The sequence below is a fragment of the Podarcis gaigeae genome (genome assembly GCF_964106915.1).
Source record: "Podarcis gaigeae genome assembly, chromosome: 2".
Lineage (NCBI taxonomy): Eukaryota > Metazoa > Chordata > Lepidosauria > Squamata > Lacertidae > Podarcis > Podarcis gaigeae.
In genome coordinates this window covers 62980153-63000658 of record NC_139679.1, presented here as the reverse complement: position 1 = coordinate 63000658, position 20506 = coordinate 62980153, and the positions used below count along the sequence as shown (strand labels likewise).

General features: G+C 43.1%; 1 protein-coding gene across 2 annotated transcripts; it reads right to left on the bottom strand.

Moving 5' to 3' along the window:
- Window positions 1-909: 909 nt before the first annotated feature.
- Window positions 910-20328, bottom strand: LTC4S (leukotriene C4 synthase). Of its 2 annotated transcripts, none has more exons than XM_083728643.1 (6): window positions 18955-20328; window positions 13113-13184; window positions 7557-7656; window positions 3620-3690; window positions 2118-2199; window positions 910-1143 (listed from the first exon to the last, which is right to left on the bottom strand). In XM_083728643.1, exons 1-6 carry the CDS (start codon window positions 19052-19054, stop codon window positions 1032-1034), a joined length of 537 nt encoding a protein of 178 aa, XP_083584769.1. In that variant the 5' UTR covers window positions 19055-20328; the 3' UTR covers window positions 910-1031. The 2 variants fall into 2 exon arrangements, with proteins under 2 accessions (XP_083584769.1, XP_083584770.1); XM_083728644.1 differs by lacking the exon at window positions 18955-20328 and adding an exon at window positions 13874-14474.
- Window positions 20329-20506: the final 178 nt, after the last annotated feature.

The following is a 20506-nucleotide window of genomic DNA, read 5'->3' as shown; positions in this document are numbered from 1 at the left end:
GCATGTTTTATTTTACTGGCTCTTTCATTAATTAGGAAAGTCAAAGGCAAAGCGTGATTTTATAAGGCTATTAAAAGTAAGACATGCTTTCTGTACAGACATAGCTAAGACAGATTTTGCAATGGGGAGGATTTCTATTTAAACCAAAACCTACAGATACTTCCTCTAACACAGTACCTATTTAACACACTGACCCTTAACGTCGTCAAACTTGCATGCTCTCCTCCTTTATCACAGGTATTCTCCATGTGATCCATTAGGGAACTCACAATGGTAGTAGGGTCCCTGTGACGGATAGCAGTATGCACAAATGCAAGCGAAAGGGTGCAAAATAGTTTTTGACCAAATCAAAGGCTGCCTTCCCACAGGCACTGAAGCTCATCACTGAGGCATAAATAAAAGCAGCATTGTGGTTTCCAACTGGAGCACAAAGTACAGCCATTTTGCATGGAGGAAGGTCCTGCTTTGCCTGAGATATTGGAGAGTTGCAGCCACACAGAAGACATTACTAAGTTAAATGTATTGTATAAGGCAGCCACATGCAAGCAAAGGTTCAAGCAAAGGAAAAGGTTGATAAAAAACCTTAAGACCACAGGTTAGTCCTCACCCTTACCAAAGATAGTAAGTTCTTGCTTCAGACAGGAATTCACAGCTTGGTTATGACAGATACTGTTTAGAAACCATCATGTTGGAGCAGAGTTTCTGAGAGGCAAACTGGGCTGGCCACCTCAGAGCTCACTGATGACTCCCAAAACTTGCTAGCACATACAAATAATTGTTACTCTAAATCTCTCGCTCACTCTCTCCTGCTAGTTGAAGTTGTCCCAATGTCACTTTTAATGTAAAAACTGTTGCAACCACAACACAGCTAAGAAATGTACCGTCACAAAATTGCTTTTTTAAAAAAAGAAAGATGTACAATCATTTTAATTTAAAGAAATGAAATGAATGTTGGAATGAAAGTTGAAACCTATAGTGTCATAAGCAGGATAATTTACCAGCAGAAGAGCAGTAGCCGCTGACTCAGAAGCTCACTTCGGGAATAGAAAACGTGGGAGTGGCACAAAATAGACAAGGAGCCCAGTCACAGACAAGCCGATAAGAATGCAAAGAACTCCAGCACTGAGATACAAGGGGGCGAGTCTGTGGGGAGGAACAAGAACACAAGATGCTAGTTACTATTAGGATAGGGTGGTCCGTTGTGACACTTATTAAAAGCTTCTCTTGGGTGATGATTTCCATAGTAATATGATAAATAGACTTTGAGACAACTGCAATTAGTTTGAAAGTATAGAAAAGTTTTAGCTCTTACAACCTCATGTCTACCATTTGTTAAATCTGGTTTTAAATCTTTTTCTAATTTATTTGGACATTTCTGATGACAACACCAAACAGCATTTCAACAAATAGAAAGTTTTCCATATAACACAGGATCCTGTTGGAACTGGGAGCCAAGGAGGACCTGTATGGGATGTAACCATACAGTTACTTACAGGACTTATGAAGCTCCTGTCCAGTGACCCCCCTTCCTGTTCTCTTTCCTAAGAAAGTCACCAGTCAAGTCCAAGCCCCACCCCTCTATAATGATTGCAGGGCATGGGACATCCTTAAGCAGGGCTGCCAGTGCTAGGCCACATGCAATGATACACCTGTGGAACAGCAGGATTGTGGGGTTTTCCAAAGAGGTTTTGTAAAAAGGAGGTCAAGAATGTGAGCCACCTGTGGTTGCTGGAGCAAGGTACTGCTCTCAGTAAAGTGGTCAGTCTGTTTGTGGGGTGTATCATTTCAGACTGCAGTTGGAGCTCATGGGTTTAAATGCACCTCTGCATCAAGAAACTACAACACATGCCTACACATAGAAATCTAGATGCCAGGAAAACGGTAATGCCCCCCGATACTTAGTTTTCTATAAGTAAGGAATGTGTTTGGTATGGAAGCGCACTCGACTCTGTATGCCCACCCCCCATTAGTAGCCTGAAGGGATACAAGGTTAGGCTGCCAGTAAGACTGCAGATGCCAGCTAATATCCAGAGGTGGCAAACAGCCACTTGCCTATTTGAGAGAGAAGCTGACTGGCACACTGAAAAACACAGAGCATTGTGCTTAGAACAACTCACCTTCCTTGAGCACATCGTGCATATCCACTAAAGTACTGATAGCGAGCAATCAGATAAAGAACCCCACAGCATGCAGCCAAAACTATAGGAGGAGACAATCAAAGTAGTTATTATGGAAAGACTCGGGAAGATTGACCCTATTTTCAAACGAAAAACCCATCAAAGGCTTACGCTTACAGTTCATGCTCTTAAGCACTATGCTACAGCAGCTCACAAGATACATCTAAGCACCCAAAATTCTGCAGAAGTCCACATCCCTCAGTTATTTGGAGAAGGGAACCAAAGCAAAGCAGGAGGCTTTTAGTCTGAAGTCACAACAGCCCCTGCATCAGCCTTGCTTTAATAGTGAAAACAACTATTTACCACACCATCACTACTTGAAGGCATCCTGTGCTATTGTGCCACATTAAATTTCTCAGTGTTTAAGTTGCCACAGGATTCTTGTTTTTGCATTAAAAGCATTAAAATAAGCCTTTGAGGTCTTCCAAATCAATCAGCACCAACTTGGAAGGTCACAGCACCTCCCAGCTAGAGGTCAGAAGAGAAGGATTCTACTTAGCCCTCCCCCTGACAGCATAGTGACTTTCCTGGAACTTTAAACATTTCCCCCCTAGGCTCTGGAATTACCATGTTACCACAACCAAAGGGAATTTGGGGGATAAAGGACTTGCTATGTGGATTGGGCCATTATGTCACATGGTACACAAAACATTTTCAAGAAGTGGCTCAAATGAGCATTTGTTTTCACCCGTTCACAAACTTTCAAGCAAAACTGAGGGTAAAAACATGTTAGAGTGGCTTCACACATTACATGTAGCAGAAACAACTGCTGTAGTTTCACCACTGCTTCCTGCAGCAAGCAAGTCAAGTACAGACAGGATACTGACATCTTAAACCCCCTGTGTGCCTGTATCTCTGATTGGACCATGACTTACAGGTTATATTAGTCACACTTTGCAGTGAAAGACACTTGCAGCAATCCTGTTTACCATGAATGTGTGCAAGCAACAGAGTGTGCATGTGTGTGTGAGTGAGTGAGTTAGAGCACGCATGTGTCTGCACATGAGAGACATAAAACAGATGTGCAGGCAACGGCCAACATCAGCCCAGTGGAATGAGGCCCCTGAGTGGCCACCCACCACATGTGATCTTCAGCAGCAAAATAAGTTGCCCACTTTTAACCTGAAGCATGAAGCCACCTCATATAAAGAGCAGAAGACTTGAACCCTTTGCTCAAAATATGCAATAATGTTATAGCACAATGATTTCTACTTGCCCAAAAGAAAGTTCTCCCTCTCTCCAGACAGGGGGGGGGGGGGGAAGTCCCATTGCACAAGCAGAACTCTTGCACTGAGATGACACGGCAGCTGAGGGCCACCCTTTATGGAGCAACAAACATCACTTTGCAGCTGCGTACGTAGCGCAGCGGCAGCAGCTTAGCTGACAAAAACATTTTATGCTTTTCACATTAAGAGTTTTATGAATTAAGGTTTGCTTTTTACCTTGATGGGAAAAGACTCCAGCCACCCACAAGAGTGAAAGAAATATTGGGAAGTATTCGGTGCAATTTGCTCTAAACAAAACAAAGTAGACAATTAATTAATCTGTAGTTTGGGGATGAGGAGATGACACACAACAGAGGCTTAGACCCTGGATAATATCCCACCTAACCAGCTTATTTAATGACTGGATTTATCATGAAGCACCCCACACTGGGCACAATATCCTTATCTCCAACCCACAACACTATGGTCTAGTTCACACTGCAGAGAATGGACCCATGTCTGGGCTGTACTACATTTAGGACATTTAGGACATTTTACATGACTGAATGTCCCTGCAAAGAAAACTCTTCCCTGAGATGAGGATGTCAGAGAGAAGGCTGGAATAGAACCTTTCTCTCCTGACCTCTAGCTAGAAGGTGAAAGTTGGTACCCATTCATTTGGAATATCTAAAAGGCTTATCTTAATGCTTCCTTGACATTTCATGAGGCCAATGCAAGGCTCTGACATGCTCAATCACTGCCATGAACATGACAAGGGAGAAGAATCCAGGTACTATCTGATTGTGGCCATACTACTCTGGTACTTGGCGGGTGAGGAATGGCAGCAAGGAACTCATGTTGAATGCAGAGAATCTAAGATTTTCGTTAAAAAGGAACAAAGAAGTTGCTTCTATTGCTGAGAGATACTGAAAATACAGGGAAAATTCTGTGCTATGTAATTCACTATGCTTATATACTGCCATCAATGCACCTTGTGTTACGATTAAGGAAAAAAAAATCACTGGGCTCGCATTCAAAAATTCAACAAACGGGAGACAAGGGAGGAACTGGGTGGGGGTAGCAAAGGAGACAGATAACAAGGGACACATAGGCAACTCTATACAGTGATGCACATATTTAGGCTTAGATGCAGTTTGGTCAAAGGAGGTTGTGCCAAAGCATTCATGGAAAAGGAGAGGTGAAATTTGAAGGAACAACCGGCACCCTACAAGTGTTCTAAGAGGCAGTTTGAAGCACACACAGGGAAGCAAGGGGGAAAGGGTAGACTCATTTGAGAGGAGAAGAGCTTCAGAGGTAAGAAGAGTGGAGGTTGTGACGGAGAACTTCAGAGCAGCCAAGAAAAAGCATAGGTCCCAATGTTGGCTGACGGGGGACGGGACTCTACTTCCTCCATTCCCAGAAGTTTGTACTGATGCATACTCTCTCTGCTCTCTGTTCTGTAACCAGTTACTGATCCAAAAGAGGAACTTGCTTATTGTTCTGTGACTGCTAAGCTGAATGGGGGAGTCTTTTTGAAAGTCTTATGTATGCTGTGCTGACTGGATCACTTCTGCCTGTATGCTTGCCACTCTCAAGGAACTCTGAAAGGTTAGCGTGATGGGATGAAAGAAAAGAGGCGGGGGCAAGGACTGCTTGAAGGTTTTCAAGAGAAAGGATGAAGAGGTCACGCTGGATGTAAGAGCAGACAGGAAGCCAAGAGGGAAGAGATTTAAGCAGTGGTATCACAGAACTGCAGTTTTAACAGAGGTGGACATATTTGCCATAGGAGAGCTGAATAAAGGGGACTGAGGTGGGAGAACAACACAAGGTTTATTTAATCATATTAAATCTCACACTGTGGCACAACGGAGCCCTTGGGACAAGTCACTGCAGAAATATGAGACAGTCCCAACAAAAAATATATAAAATAGAACATATAATAAAACATATAATAAAATGAAATAGCTATTAAAATCCATTAGAAACCATTCAAAACAGCAGGACAATAAAACAAATCTGATTAGCCACCATCTCCAAACAGTGCTCTTAAGGTACATTACAGAGCAGAAATCTCAGAGTATAGGTGCCACCACTCCCAAGGCCCTGCAGGCCCTGCCCCTTATTTCAGTCAGCCAGATCTTGGATAAGGTTGGCATGTGGGAATGGGCATTTGTTTCCCCAATGTATTCTAGAGTTTAGGTCATTTCAGATTTAAAATTGCCCAGAAAAAAGATATTGTGCCAATGAACTTATCTTGGCCCAGGTAGTATCTGCTTCCTCTGCACTGTATCCATCAGAGAGACATACTAGCACACTTTGAGCTGACTGAAGTTTCAATTCAGTCTTCAGAAAGACTGGCCGATGTAAATTTATGTTAAAGGTAAAAAGGTAAAGGTACCCCTGCCCGTACGGGCCAGTCTTGACAGACTCTGGGGTTGTGCGCCCATCTCACTTAAGAGGCCAGGGGCCAGCGCTGTCCGGAGACACTTCCGGGTCACGTGGCCAGCGTGACAAAGCTGCATCTGGCGAGCCAGAGCCGCACACGGAAACGCCGTTTACCTTCCCGCTGGTAAGCGGTCCCTATTTATCTACTTGCACCCGGAGGTGCTTTTGAACTGCTAGGTTGGCAGGCGCTGGGACCGAGCAGCGGGAGCGCACCCCGTCGCAGGGATTCGAACCGCCGACCTTTCGATCGGCAAGTCCTAGGTGCTGAGGCTTTAACCCACAGCGCCACCTGCGTCCCCCAAATTTATGTTACAGTAGTCCAATCTGGTGATTACCAGTGCACACATCAATCATTAAAAGTCTGAATAGGATACAGCTGGACACAGTAGAGCCCATTTAATTTTAAATGACACACATGTGTGTCTGTTTATGAACAGATGCGGATGGACTGATGCTTATTTTTAGAATGGCAAAGTCTGCAGGCGGCTACATTCAGCTGAGAGGCAAATTACATATTATACTGCAGCTGTGTACAATAAAGGCCCATGGTCCTCTTTGCTCTCATAAAACTCCCACTGGAGAGAAAATTTGCATTGGAGAGGTGAAGGCTACTTTGCTTTTCCTCTGAAAATTGTGGGTAGCAGGTTTTGCCCACAACTGTGTTCCAGGTACATGTTTACTTCACAAAAATGGGTCTAGAACCCAAAGGGGGAGTGAGGAGAAGAGAAAGAGAAAATGCAAAATAATAACAATCCCTTTTTTCATACATTGAATGCAGACTGTCACGATGTCTTTGCGGAATTCTAAAAGCAGTTTTAGCATCTCCTTTGAAAGTATCAGTTAGAAACCAGAGTAGGTGGTCAAGTGAGCTGTGCAGAGATGAGTGGGTAGGAATTTTTTACTAAGCAGAGCCTCCCAGTTACAACTTGCTCTTCCCTGCCATCAGAATTCAGCTGCATGCTGGCCAAAATGCTACCCAAGGGACAAAATCACAAGGGCCACGAAATCACTTCAATGCCAAACATTTACTGAACTGCCGAAAACAGAAGACTATTTGTTCCACAAATGTTGCAATGTATGGAAGGTTTGGTGTTCAAACTCAGTGATCTTGTAGTCACATCACACAGACATGAAATCAGTGAGTATAACACACAGTTGTTACACAACTACGGCAAGTAGTAGTATATGAAGAGCAAAGTGTATGTGGTTGCACCTCATCTGTGCCAACCAGCATGTCAGTGTCTCTTAAACTGGTCAAAGGTTTCATCAAAATGTCTTTGCCTGTTCTCACATTGGCCAACCACATGTCTGTGGGAAACCCCCAAACAAGACCACAGCATCTCCTGTTGATGCAACTCTCTTCTAAGAATTTTTCGAATGCAACGTTTGGAGATGATGCATTGCCAGTCTATGCAGCCCGTTGGAGAGACTGAAATGGGGGCGGAGGAAGTATGTGGTTGGTTAACACCCTGATCGCATAAAACACGTGTACAGAATTACAGCTGCTGGTGCCAATAGAAGTTGGTTCTAAGTATGGTTTAGGAACTAAGTATATGACTGTACGGTAACCAATGTCACCATGTGACTGGAAGTATGCCATTGGGAGATATGTCTACTTGGAGTAATCTAGATTCACATCTCCAGGGGTGGGAAGCTGGAATAAAATTATATTATAGAGAAGGGTGGCATGGAAGGGAAAGGAAGGGAAGGAGGAAGCAGGTTAACTTACTGAGCTCTGAAGATCCTTTCAAATTCTGGTGGACCTGAAGTCACAGGAGGAGAGACTTTGCACTTCCGCCGAACGTAGATCACCTGCATGGCAAAATAGGCTGGATGGGAAGTAAAACAAGGAGGAAAGAAAAGCCAGTTATTTCACCCAATGAAGCACAATGGGTTCTCTATTGTTTTTTTAATTATGTTTATTACACTAAATAACAACCAATAGCAGCTAGTTGCACAGTGGATGATGAGCAGTATGCCCATAGTTTGCTCATCTGCACTAGCAAACACCATTCACGTTTCACTTGCAAGAGTAATAAACGAAAGTCTCATTCATTACTGAATCATCCATTTGCAAACTAACCTTTAGTCTCATCATCCTGATCTTGCCTTCCTCTCAACAGCAATAAAGGTGCCTGAAAAATTCTAAAATTGTGCAGCCAAAAACCCACAATTCTCAGCAAGAGGCTTAAACTGTGCAATCTGAGCAGATTTATGTTATGTTGTTGATTAGTGTGCATACTTCATTTTGGGTTCACAGTTTTGCTTTGGGTTGCTTTGAAACACTTGATATCAAGGGAATAAGTGTAAAACAGAAATGGGTATAGATCCTGCATGAAGACTCATAACTCAGAGGAGGAGCCATTCTAGTCTGTTGCAGCAAACAAACAAGAGGGACAGACACCTTGTGGCACCTAAAAAAAGATTCCTTTATTTAATGTATTTGTATACCACTTTTTATCACAAGTGATGGCAAATAAATAAAAAAATAAAGTATAATTACAAGACACAATTAAGATAGCAGTAAAATATCAACAACCTCATTATCAATAGTAAAACCACGAAATCAGAACTATAAAACAAAAACAGGCTCAAGGCTCAAAAACAGGCTAACCAGTGCCACCAAAAACTAGGAAAAGAAACATGTAAAATTTCCATTGAGCAGGGAGGTCCACTTCTTCAGATGCATGCAGTTGTAAAAGGGGAAAACAGGTAAAGGTTGGAGTTCAGTGGCAGTGAAATGCAAAAAGATAGCCTGCCAATTGAAGATTATGCTTCATGTACCTGACAATGTGGATTCTAAGCTAGAAAGGGTTATCCTAGGGATTGGGAACTTGTGGCCCTCCAGATGTTGCTGAACTACAACTCCCATCATTCCAGACCACTGGCCATGCCAAGTGAAGATGATGGGAGCTGGAGTCCAAGAACATCACGGGCCACAGCTTCTCCATCCCAAGCTTGTGCCACACTTAATCTGTTAGTCTTCAAGGGGCCACAAAACTCTGTTGTTTTGGTCCCTAATACCCAAACCATTTTCACAGTTTTAAACATTTAATTGAAACAACCTGTACATTTTCTTTCCCAGCAGTGAAAGCTAGAAAAATGACAACATTTAAATTAACTTTTTGATTCCACTCCATCTACCCTAATCAAGAGGTAAAAACCTGAGATATACACTTGATTATTAAGAAAAATGGTTGACTGTGTAACATCTCCCTCTCCCTTTTTATCTTCATTAATGGAACTGGCACCGTCATCAGATCAGTTCTTGAATGACAGTCTCTAGCAGGCTTCCTCAACCTCAGCCCTCCAGATGTTTTGAGACTACAATTCCCATCATCCCTGACCACTAGTCCTGCTAGCTACGGATCATGATGTTGTAGGGCAAAAGCATCTGGAGGACCAAGGCTGAGGATGCCTGGTCTCTAGTAAGGAGTGAAATTATAATTCAGCAGCCCCTCAAGACCACTGAATTAAGCAGAGAATCAAGCCAATGAGGCCATCGCTTCTTAGAAACACAATTGCACAGATTTGCTCCCAGCTGCCCTTAGCCTAGCATTGTGGCTTATATTAACATGAGAAGGCCAATAAAATCAAGACCTGAGTCCTGCACTGTGAAGTGACAACCAGCCATGCTCTGCCAAGATACCCATTCCATCTCCTGCCCACCCACTCCCTGCATTTTCCATTTCTCTATCAACATAGACACAGAATTGTATGGTCTCTGGGATTGCTCAGTCTGCATTGCACTGTCAAGTGACATCCATGGAGGGCAGTCAAGATATAATGACTGGAGAACTAGGTGGCTAAAGGGCTGAATGTATCTAATAGTGAAAACTTTAACAGCAATTGCTATACACCCTGGTACTTCGCTTTTGGAAAAAGAGATGCGAGAGCTAAACCCTGGCCAGGGAAAGGGGACACGGACCGACGGACACACACCCTACTCTGAATTGGAAGGTCTTCTTTTTTTATTTGAATATTTAATGGGTATGTGTATGGCCTGCACCAGAACCTCTAAGCAGCTTACGAAAACACAGCGAATCACAAATACAAAAGTTAATATAATCATGTGTATAATCATGTGTATCTCAAAAACAACCACCAAGCCCCTCTGTTAAACAAAATCCCCCAATGATTTTGCTCCCTTCTCCATGACCTCCATCTCAGTGCCGACTGCTTTCTTTTAAGTGCTTAGGAACTGTGCCCTTGCAGCACAACATCTTGACAGTAGGGCGGGCACTGAATCAATTTCTCCTAGATTATATTAATTTTATGTCCTTTTTTTACTCCAGCACTCTGCCTCTTTTATATTCAGATTCAGTCTTCCTCTCCAAAACATCTCTTGGTAATGCTTAGCTCATTTCTCTGGCCACTTTCATCTATCTCTTCTATCATCATCTCCTCAGGCTTTTAGTGTGACTTTTATTCATGCTCCTGCTCCAGCCTTTTTATCTCACTGCATGCTCTAGACATTCTTTACAAATTACTTCTTCACTTCGTGCCTACTCTCGCTCCTTTTTCTCCACTGGGTCTTTCAGCTCCCCTTTCCCAATTTGACTCCTCGATCTCTCAGCTCTCTTATTTTTCCACATAACTTGCATGTCTCATTCATATCGCTGCATGCTGCCCTAATCTCTAAGCGGTGTGAAATTCCAGGGGTTAAAGGTGCTTACCTTTGTGTTTCCTTTGAAATGAGGGACTCTGGAGACTGTGGTGTCTTTATGATAGAAGGCTTATTTACACATATCTACAACCTGAGCCTACGATGGAGGGGTTCACAGCATTATCACCCCAAGAGGATCTTGCTTCCCTCAAAGCCACAGCCTTGGATTCCAACAGAAATCAGGCATGGCTATGTCTCCCAGATGCACCGCCTGCCAGCATCTAGCTTCTAGTTCACATAATTCAACTCTCAACTCTGGCCTTTGTCTTTCTAACTATGACTTCCTTTGTCACCTTAATGGCCCATGCTTAGAGGACCATTACCTTACCAGGAAAGTAGCCTAGCTGTTTCAGGAACTGAATAAGCCAATATTTATTAACTGTGAGTGCCTTTAAGGAATACTTTAGCTGCCGCAGAAAGCACTCTATAAGACCTGCATTCCTCAGCTGACTTTCATGTTTCTCTGCCTCCACCCGCACTGACTTATTCCAGAAAAGAAAGGGAAAGATTTATTAATTGACTAAGGATGTCAGGCTTTAACGGGAAAGCCAAAAGATAGAAAATATGACTCATATTAGCCTGGGTATTGCCTTTCCAAGGTAAAGATAAGATCGCTCTGGCTTCCTGCACAAGCACTTAATTATTTTTGTTTTTGTGGGGAGGGAGCGCTGTGGTCTAAACCACAGAGCCTAGGACTTGCCGATCAGAAGGTCAGCAGTTCGAATCCCCGTGAGTTCCTGTTGCTCGGCCCCAGCTCCTGCCCACCTAGCAGTTAGAAAGCATGTCAAAGTGCAAGTAGATAAATAGGTACCGCTCTGACAGGAAGGTAAACAGCGTTTCCGTGAGCTGCTCTGGTTTGCCAGAAGCGGCTTAGTCATGCTGGCCACATGACTCGGATGCTGTACATGGGCTTCCTTGGCCAAAAAAGCGAGATGAGCACCGCAACCCCAGAATCGTTCGCGACTGGACCTAATGGTCAGGGGTCCCTTTACCTTTTAGGCATGTGTACAGTTCCTTAACATGCCAGAACAGTCATAGCCATGCATAAATTGGAGGTATCAGCAAATGCAGAGGAACCCCAAAGTTTGCAGAAGTACCACAAAAGGAAAAAAAATCTTGAGGGAAGAAACCAAGGAGCAGCCCAGTGAGGTACTGGCTCGACTGTTTGGGGGGGGGATGGAAAACCAGAGTAGCACAGGGGAGACCTGCCTGATGGACTGGAAGAAGGAATGGCAGGGCCTCCACAAATTCTGTTAGTTGGAGCTGGCCCACCCCTGAGGCAAGGTGAGGCAACCACCTCAAGTGGCAGGATCCACAGGGGCAGCTGATCCCTATGTTGCTTCTTGCTGATGTACATACTCAGTCACCCCTTCTTTCCTAGCTGGGAGGTGGGGCACCACTTTATGGTTTGCCTGAGATGCCAAAATATCTTACTTACTACAATTAGGATCAGTCTTAAATGACACACACTGCTGATTTGCCATCAGGTTTCCATCAAGTCGATTATTTTCTACAATTTTATTTTTAATACTCAAACCTGGTTCCTAAAAATATGCTAGGACAACTGAAATAAAACAATAACAAAAAAAGGCAGTTTACTCACATGAACTGCATGATGTGGGGTTCATCAGCTCCTCTGAGATTACAGTCTCCTCTTTGGGGGGGAAACCCTACAACCTACAGTTTTACTTTTGTTGTAAGGGGAATCATAAACTCATGAAAGTTTGCTCTGCATGTTATCCCCTCATATGAAGACCCCACTTGTATGAACAGGTTTTTTTTTTAAAGTGTAAGACAGTTCCCAGCATATCACCAGAACAGACTTTCATATATTATACATCAGCACACAATAAACACACCACTCTAGCTGACATTTTTAATTGGTCAAGCTGTCAATTCAGGAATGAAAAACAAATCTCACTGTCAGTTTATACCAGAACTAAAGGGTTGGGTTTTTTTGTTTTGTTTTGTTTTTTGGGAACAGGCTGCTATCTATCAAGTACACATTAAAGTCTCTTTATATTGTTGCCAGATTTGAACGGTCTTGATCATTATTCTTTCCCCTGCTCATTATGCAAAAAGAATAAAGTTGATTTGAGTGCCTTTTTATGTAATAATCTGCCGTTGCAGATGAAATTGCTAGGATGCAAGGGACACTTTACATTCCATGTACCTCACTTTATGCAGTATTTTGCTCTAACTCCTGGAGACAGAGATTTAAATCATCTTGTTACTACTCAAGGTTTCCCATGAGAGAAGCCTAAATTCCCTAGCAAATTATCCCTTTGATTTAGTTCAGTTAATCTTGACCCTTCTTACCATTTTGTTTCTTCAGGCAATTGTTGGCATTCTAATGAACAAATGTTTTAAAAAGTTGTTTACACCATTATCAACATTGCAATTATGGCTTTACAATCCAGTTTCCAATCCCTGCTGCTCTAAAATATAAGGCAAGAGTTGCAAGTCAATTATCTTTTTAGACTTTAAAGTTCATCTTTTTCTCCCAACAGCTACATCAATGGTACATATTTCCTATTTAACTTCAGAGATCTTATTTGGCTTATATTGCCTAAAAAGAGATATTAAACTTGTCTCTAATAGTAGTGGCATGTTCCTTACCTTGCTCCAAGACTCCCAGGACAGTAACAGTGGCCAGCAAGGCTATGTGATGCAGCATGCTGGATCTTGAAACTGCAAGACAAAAGTGAGACAGCTACAAAGCTACACAGACTTTGAAGCTATGTCTTTTCTGCTCCTTAATATATGCCCACAGTGGCTGTCAATATAATCAGACAGCACAACCCTCCATTTCCTCTTCCAAAGGGCTGGTTAGTTAACTCACTGCTTGCTGGATGGTTTTGACTGGATCCCGTCAACAGTGGTACTACTGAAACAGTCTGAGCTTCATTTACCTTTTCAATAGCCTATTGTTAAGATGTGGGCACTTCACAATGGCTGAATACCTAGCCTTTTACAATAAGCACTATATGCACCACTTCAGCCATGGTATGATAGGAATTAGTGATATTTTCTTTTCTTTTCTTTTAAATGTCATTCAGTTTTGAGGCGAAAGATTTCTTTATGGGCATTTACTTGCTCACTAGTGAAATACTGAACCAATGTGACAGCAGGTGACCACTTCAATGACCAACCTTTGTTTTCTTGCTAGCTAAAGCAATGAAAATTAGAAACCGTGTGCTTTCGGAGTAAAGCAAAAACACAGCATATACCCATTTGATTAAGCAGATATAGTCACACTGCTTCCTTCCTATGAGTGACTTGTGAACAGGTGAGAATGAGTGACATTTTGTGAGCACAGGTGCATTTACACAGTTTAATCCAATTTGCCCTCTGGACAAAGTCATCTTGGATTGACTCACATCCCAAAGTTGGTTAGGTCTTCCTTTTCCAATTATACTGGCTGTGCCTGTATATGCAAGGTTTTTCTTAAAAAGTCAAGAAAACTTATTTCCTGGCCCAGGCCATCATGGGCCTGTTTCTTTTCCCTTCCTAACCACTTTGTCTGAAAGGCAGCATTGGCTGCTGGGCCCATTTCACGTCTTATGGGGCCTTGGACAGGACCTTCTGGTGGCAATGGCAGGCAGAAGCAACAGTGCCCCAACTACTGCTCTGAGCAGCATTAGGCAGTCACCATCATAAATGGCCCACAACTGAGAATCCTGTGGCCCTCCAAATGCTCTTGGAATCCAACTCCTATTTGCCCTAGCCAGCATGCCTGTTCTGCCCACCAGTGAACTACCAGGTTCCCTTCAAGGTGTTAGCATCAGTGTATCAAGTCCTAATTGGAATCAGAGTGCTTAAAAAAGCCCCTCTATCAATATCAACAATCTTGGGACCTACAATCAACAGGAGAAGCCCTGTTGGTGCTGCCTGCTTTGTGGATTAAACAGTGGATCAGCAGGTTTGCTCGCTGCCACTTTGGGCCATCTTCCTTATCATTGCTCTGCTCCTCCTGCATCCTGATTTTAAGGAGCAAGTTAGCTGGTAATGGAAGAGGCACTCCTGCAGGTATTTGGGTCCCAAGCTATTTAGGGCTTTGTAAGCCATTGTTAATACCTTGATGCAAACTCAACTGCACATCTCCTACCTGCTCAATGGACATGGAGATTGCCCTGGGGAGGGGAACCTGGAAGAATGTGTAGATACTGTTGATGTGTTCTGCTTCTCTTATTTTGCAGCAGTCCCCTGTAGTGCAGACAGATGATACTGCATGGAATGTAGTAACAACCTTTGAACATCCTCCATCTCTCCCCAACCACACAATCACTTTGCAGTACTTGCTGTTGATAAGGTATTTGCCATTGTCATTTAAGTTGGGCTCTCATATAAAGGAGGACACTTGCCAGCCATGCTTGCTGTGCTGCCTAATTTGTCAGCATCTAGCATGGCCGCAGCTGTAGGTGCCACCTTGATGTGAAGAAGTGGATGTGGTGGCTGAGTCATAGTGCAAATGTCACCACCCATGACTTCAAAAAGGACTGGATGCAATTACCTGGGAAATAATGTGTGGTCCTTTTTGAAAATTTGGGATAACTCCCATTGAACATGCTGGAACTTAATGGCGTGGCTGAGTTGGGGAGAGGTTGAGGGCATCACTATTGTCGATCCCTGAAGATAAAGGACTGTTCATACATCTCCATTTCTCTGCCATCTATAACTTACTTTTTCATATGTCCAAGCAGCCAACAAGGTCTCTACCCTTTTCCTGCCATCCCAGGCTGTGCCCTCCTGCTTTTCCTCCCTGCCTCCTATCACACTGTCGGGGGGAAAATCATTTCCTTTCTATCTCTCTCTCCCCCATTCTGTGTCTTACACACACACAGACTCCACTGACCAATGCATAAACATTCTGGATAGTTAAAGACATTGACCTATCAGTATAGCAGCATACATGGTCTGCTGCTCCCCCAAAATAAACATTCCTATCTGGATTCTGGGTTCCAAGAGCTGCACATTGGCATAAATGCCTTGACCTCCAAAATAAAACTTGGGCAACTCTTGCTATTCTCTGCACTACCCCAAACCAGCCTCAGTCCTTCCAAGTAACTCATTTTCTATATCTGCTCCAGCAGCCAAGATTTCCCCCTCACTTCCACCAGCTGTCCCAGGCCACACATCAATAGTCATAAGCAAGCTGTTCACAATGCATTTTTCAGGTATTATGAATGCCTTGATAGATTATCACAGTAAGAAAATACTGCACACAGATTGGCAAAATGAGTGCCAAGCACAAGTCAAGCGTTAAAACAAAATCCAGGGAATGCAAATCACAATTCTTATTTGAAAAGGCTTTTTCAAGAGTGGTCTTTGTTTGTGTGCTCTCATGCATGTGCGGAGGAAGGAAATGTAAAAACAAATCATCAGATGGTATTGATGATGCAGAGATAGATTTTCAAATAGCAAATCTGCAACAGTAAAAAAAACCTGTATTGAAGATTATACTTGAATACAAATCTTCCTTTTTTGAAATGTCTAATGTACTTTATTAAAGCACTTATTGAAGCTTATAGCAATGTGAAAACTTTAGATATCTCATAGAAATAGGAGGCAATATCAAAATCAGAGTAAACCTATTGATTTAAATAAGTCTGCTCTAAGTATGACTAATACCGGATGTCACCCACTGTGTAGTTTAACTGGAGGCAAGTGAAGAACACAAGACTTATTTGAAATATATTTTCATATTAAAATCCTCCTGCTCCGGTTCATTTTTTCCCACTAAAGGAGCTGATAAAAAATGGAATTTGCAGATGTATTCAAATTACATTTGCTTAGAAATCCCACAGGATTCAATAATGCAGCTCAGCAAGGTGCGCAGATGACTACAGTATTTTTCTGCAAGTCCTGTGCACTGAGGGGTGGAAGTGAAACAAGAACTTATGTCTTCCTTGCTCATCCCTGAACCATGTAGGCCATCTAGGGTGAAGGTCTGATATCAGAATACTATCAAAAATCTGTGGCAACTAATGTAAGATTTTCCAAAGCGTTTATAATGCTTTCTCCCTAGGAAATACAAAAGGAATTCAAAAATGTGTGCGCGAAAAAGTGACCCAGTATCCTCCTGAGTTTTAAATCTACTTTAGATTTTTTTTTTTTAACCTCTGTTGAAACACCGTATTTTTCGCTCTATAGGACACACTTTTCCCCCTTCAAAAATGAAGGGGAAATGTGTGTGCGTCCTATGGAGCGAAGACGCCATAGCCCCGCTACCCTCTCCCGGCTGGAGAGGTGACGCGCGGCTATGGAAGGAGCCTCTATAGCCGCGCGTCACCTTTCCAGCCGGGAGAGCGCGCGCGGGGCAAAAGAAGCCATAGCTCCGCGACCCTCTCCCGGCTGGAGAGGTGATGCGCAGGTATGGCAGGAGCCTCTATAGCCGCGCGTCACCTCTCCAGCCGGGAGAGCGCGCGCGGGGCTAAAGAAGCCCCCTGCGACCCTCTCCCAGCTGGAGAGGTGACGCGTGACTATGGCAGCAGCCTTTCCTCTGCTCCCTGACCTGCTCTTTGGGGCTGGTGGTGGGCTTCCCCCTGCCAGCCCCAAAGAGCAAGTCAAAAGGAACCTGAAGCCTGGAGAGCGAGAGGAGTCGGTGCACACTGACCCCTCTCGCTCTCCAGGCTTCCAAGGTAGCCGCCTGAATGCACCTTAAACGGCACCTTGTTTTAGAGCGGGAAAACAAGAGGGGGAAAATTCTCCCCCTCTCTGCGCAGCGCCTCCTGCCGCTTCGCTGAAGGGGCGCTGGGCAGAGAGGGGGAGATTTTTTTTTCTTGTTCTCCCCCCTCTAAAACAAGGTACGTCCTATTATCCGGTGCGTCCTATGGTGCGAAAAATACGGTACATTCCAAAATAATTTTAAAAGTCATGACACCTATGAGGATTATTCCATTTTTCATAGATCAATAATTTAAGATGGCAGAACAGACTAGAGTCAGGCTCTCTGTACAACAGCCTGTAGCCAACTCTACAGCCATGAACTCTAGAGAAACCTGCACATGTGCTTTTTAGCAAGTGGATCCATGGCAAATGGGGCTATAAAGTCTCTTCTGAATGGCAAAGGACAAGTTGCTACTCCACAACTTCATGGTGCGATTCTCATGATGGTCCTTAAGGCATTGCAGCCCAACCTTTCTTAAAATTCTTGCCAGCTCTGTCAGTTTGTGGCCAGTATGTTGCATCGCTCTTCCACCACCAGAAAAAGCAGCTCTTTTTAGCATCTTGTACTGCAGTGTTTAAAACCATAAGAGAAACACACAGCTAAAAGTTGCATCTCTACTGTCCTCCTAATTTAATATATAACTGATGGCTGAACAAAGTTTGGCAAATCATTTAGCAAGACCCTAAGTTATTGATACAGTAGAGCAGCGATGGGAAACCTCATGCCTCTGGGCCAAAATCCAGGCTCCCTATTTGATCCTTAAAGACTCTCCACAGACCACAAGACTCTCTGCTCAGACCATGCTCTTCGCCAGCCCTATTCCACCCCACCCCAAAGTGGCTTTACCTGTTTGGAATGTATCCGTCTCTTGGTTGGCTAGATGGAGAGATGGATGTGCAGATGTAGAGAAACACCTGACTTCTGAACGGCTGGGATACAGCTTAGAGGTACATCTGTTGCTCCGCTCACTTTGGTCTCTGGCCCTACTCACCAGTTGCATACAGCCCCTGGTTGCCCAGGAAGGAAGGGGAAATGCCCTACAAACGAAAAAGATTCCTCCGTCCTGTGCTGGAGTATCCATGTACAAAGTATCTCAAACCAAGGAAGTGTAACCCCAATCCCAAGACCCTGACGCAACCCCAAGATCCCTCTGATTTAGCAGCAGCAAAAAGTGGGGGGAAGTAGACCCTGTTTAAACTTCTCCATCCAGCCCAGCACCCTGAAGGGAATGGGAATTGCTGCTTCCCAACTCAATCAGATCAAACATTTGATGAGCATGGAGGGGGCAATAACCGTGCCACCTCTGCTGGTCTGCACAGATCAGCTGAGGAGTGGGAGCTGTGTGTGGCTGGGTTCATTCTGTGTGTGTACATGCAGGTGATGGCATCCATCACTGGCATACAGACCCAGGCGGGTTAACCAAGGGTGAAAGTGGCCCTCAAGCCAAAGGAGGTTAGCAACCCCTTATCTAATAATTGCACATGTCTTTTTGACTGCAAAGCACACAAGTAAGTATCTTAAACGGAATAGTCTATCCCCCCCCCCCCCCGAGTGATACTGCATCTATTAAGGGTTCAGACTAGAATATGAATATTCTGTAACCACAAAAAAAGATTAAAATAGAATCTCAAGCTAAAAGCACAATTGATTTCTGCAAAAGATCTGCACCAGAACTGTGAAAATCGCTGATTCAGCTTGGATGGATTGATAGAAGTCAGAAATACTTTATTTTGTCCTGATGCAAAACATGGTTCTTCAGTTTGAAAGGGGAAACAGATAAAAGTTACTTACCATGCAAAGCGCTGGCTGCTATCATTCTGTGGTCTGTGCATTTGTCATGCGAACCAGTAGCCTGCAAAGTAAGTTTTCTTGGAAAGGAGCAGAAGAACATTTTATGCAAAAGAACAACACACAATTGTACATGGGATTTTACTCTAACCTATAACATGACAGCACATTAACACCTATACACTCCTCACACATTAACATTTTAGGTGTATAGTAATCCCTCGTTTTATGTGCATTTGAATTATGCAGTTTTAACAATATGCAGTTGAAGGTGGCCTGGCTGAAATTGCACAAGTCACAAGCAAGGCTGAGAGCTTAAAGGTTCTTTTTGCACCACGTAACCCCAAGCAGACCTGACACAAAAGAGCATTTAAGCTGCCTACCATGCTTTCGTGTGAGTACTTGCATTTCTGTCTCTCTCTTCCTCACCCGTTAGCCATAGAGTGGCTCCAAGGGTTTGAGAGTATATGCAATTTTTCATGTATGCATGGAATACTTGAAACTGAGCCTATGCATAAAATGAGGGATTATTGTACTTAATAACTGGGGTTCTCCCAGACTTGGTACTATCCATGAAGGTGCAAAGAGCATCAGTGACTAGGAGTGCCTTTTATCAATTCTGGATGATTCACCTGCTGCACCGCCATCTCGATAAAGCAGATATTGCCACAATAAGTCATCTCCTCATTACAAGCAGACTAATTACTGATAACACACACTATGTGGGGCTGCTTTTGAAGACTATCTGGAAGCTTCAGCTGGATAAAAATGCATCTGTCCAGTTGCTTGGAATATTTAATTGTGATTCTGTACTGCTATTGTTATTACTTTTAAAGCTCTAAATGGCTTGGGACCAGGGAGACCCATATGAATTTTCCTGACCTTGAAGACCCAGTGTGAGGGACCACTAGCATGGTCTATCAGGCTGGCAGGTACAAACGTTTTACTTTAAGGTGGTCAAGTAAATAAAGAGAGGTGGCCCAATTGTTATGGCACTCCCTCCTGCGGGAAGTATGCTTATTGCTGTTTGTGAAATTACTTTTTCCCATTATTTTATGATCTGAACTGCCTTGAAAGAGCTATATAGCCCTGAAAGGCATTACACAAATGCCTACATAAATAAAACAAGAAGCAAGAATGTAAACAAATATACATCATACAGGTTAACTCTGTAGCAATCCCGGAGTTTGCCTCTTCAAAATGAATGAAATGGCCCTTAAAGAGCTTAGAGCAACACACCACCTTCTTTCCAGTGTGTTAGTGTTTTTTTATAATGTTTTCTAGAATGTAACTTGCATGTCTCCCTAGTGAAAAATGATGTTAAGAAAATGCCTGTTTTGCAATTTCCTGTTAAGGTAAGTGAAGACTATATACATATACATATACATATACATATTCCTACAGACAGATAGATATAGATATATCATTTTGGATTTTTTCCAATATACAAATCTGTTGAACATTTTCATTTCCTCTGTGATTAACAAAACCTAACATTGTATGCTGAATGCCTACAAGTGTCAAAAAGGTCAACAATTCAAAATGGTGAAAAATA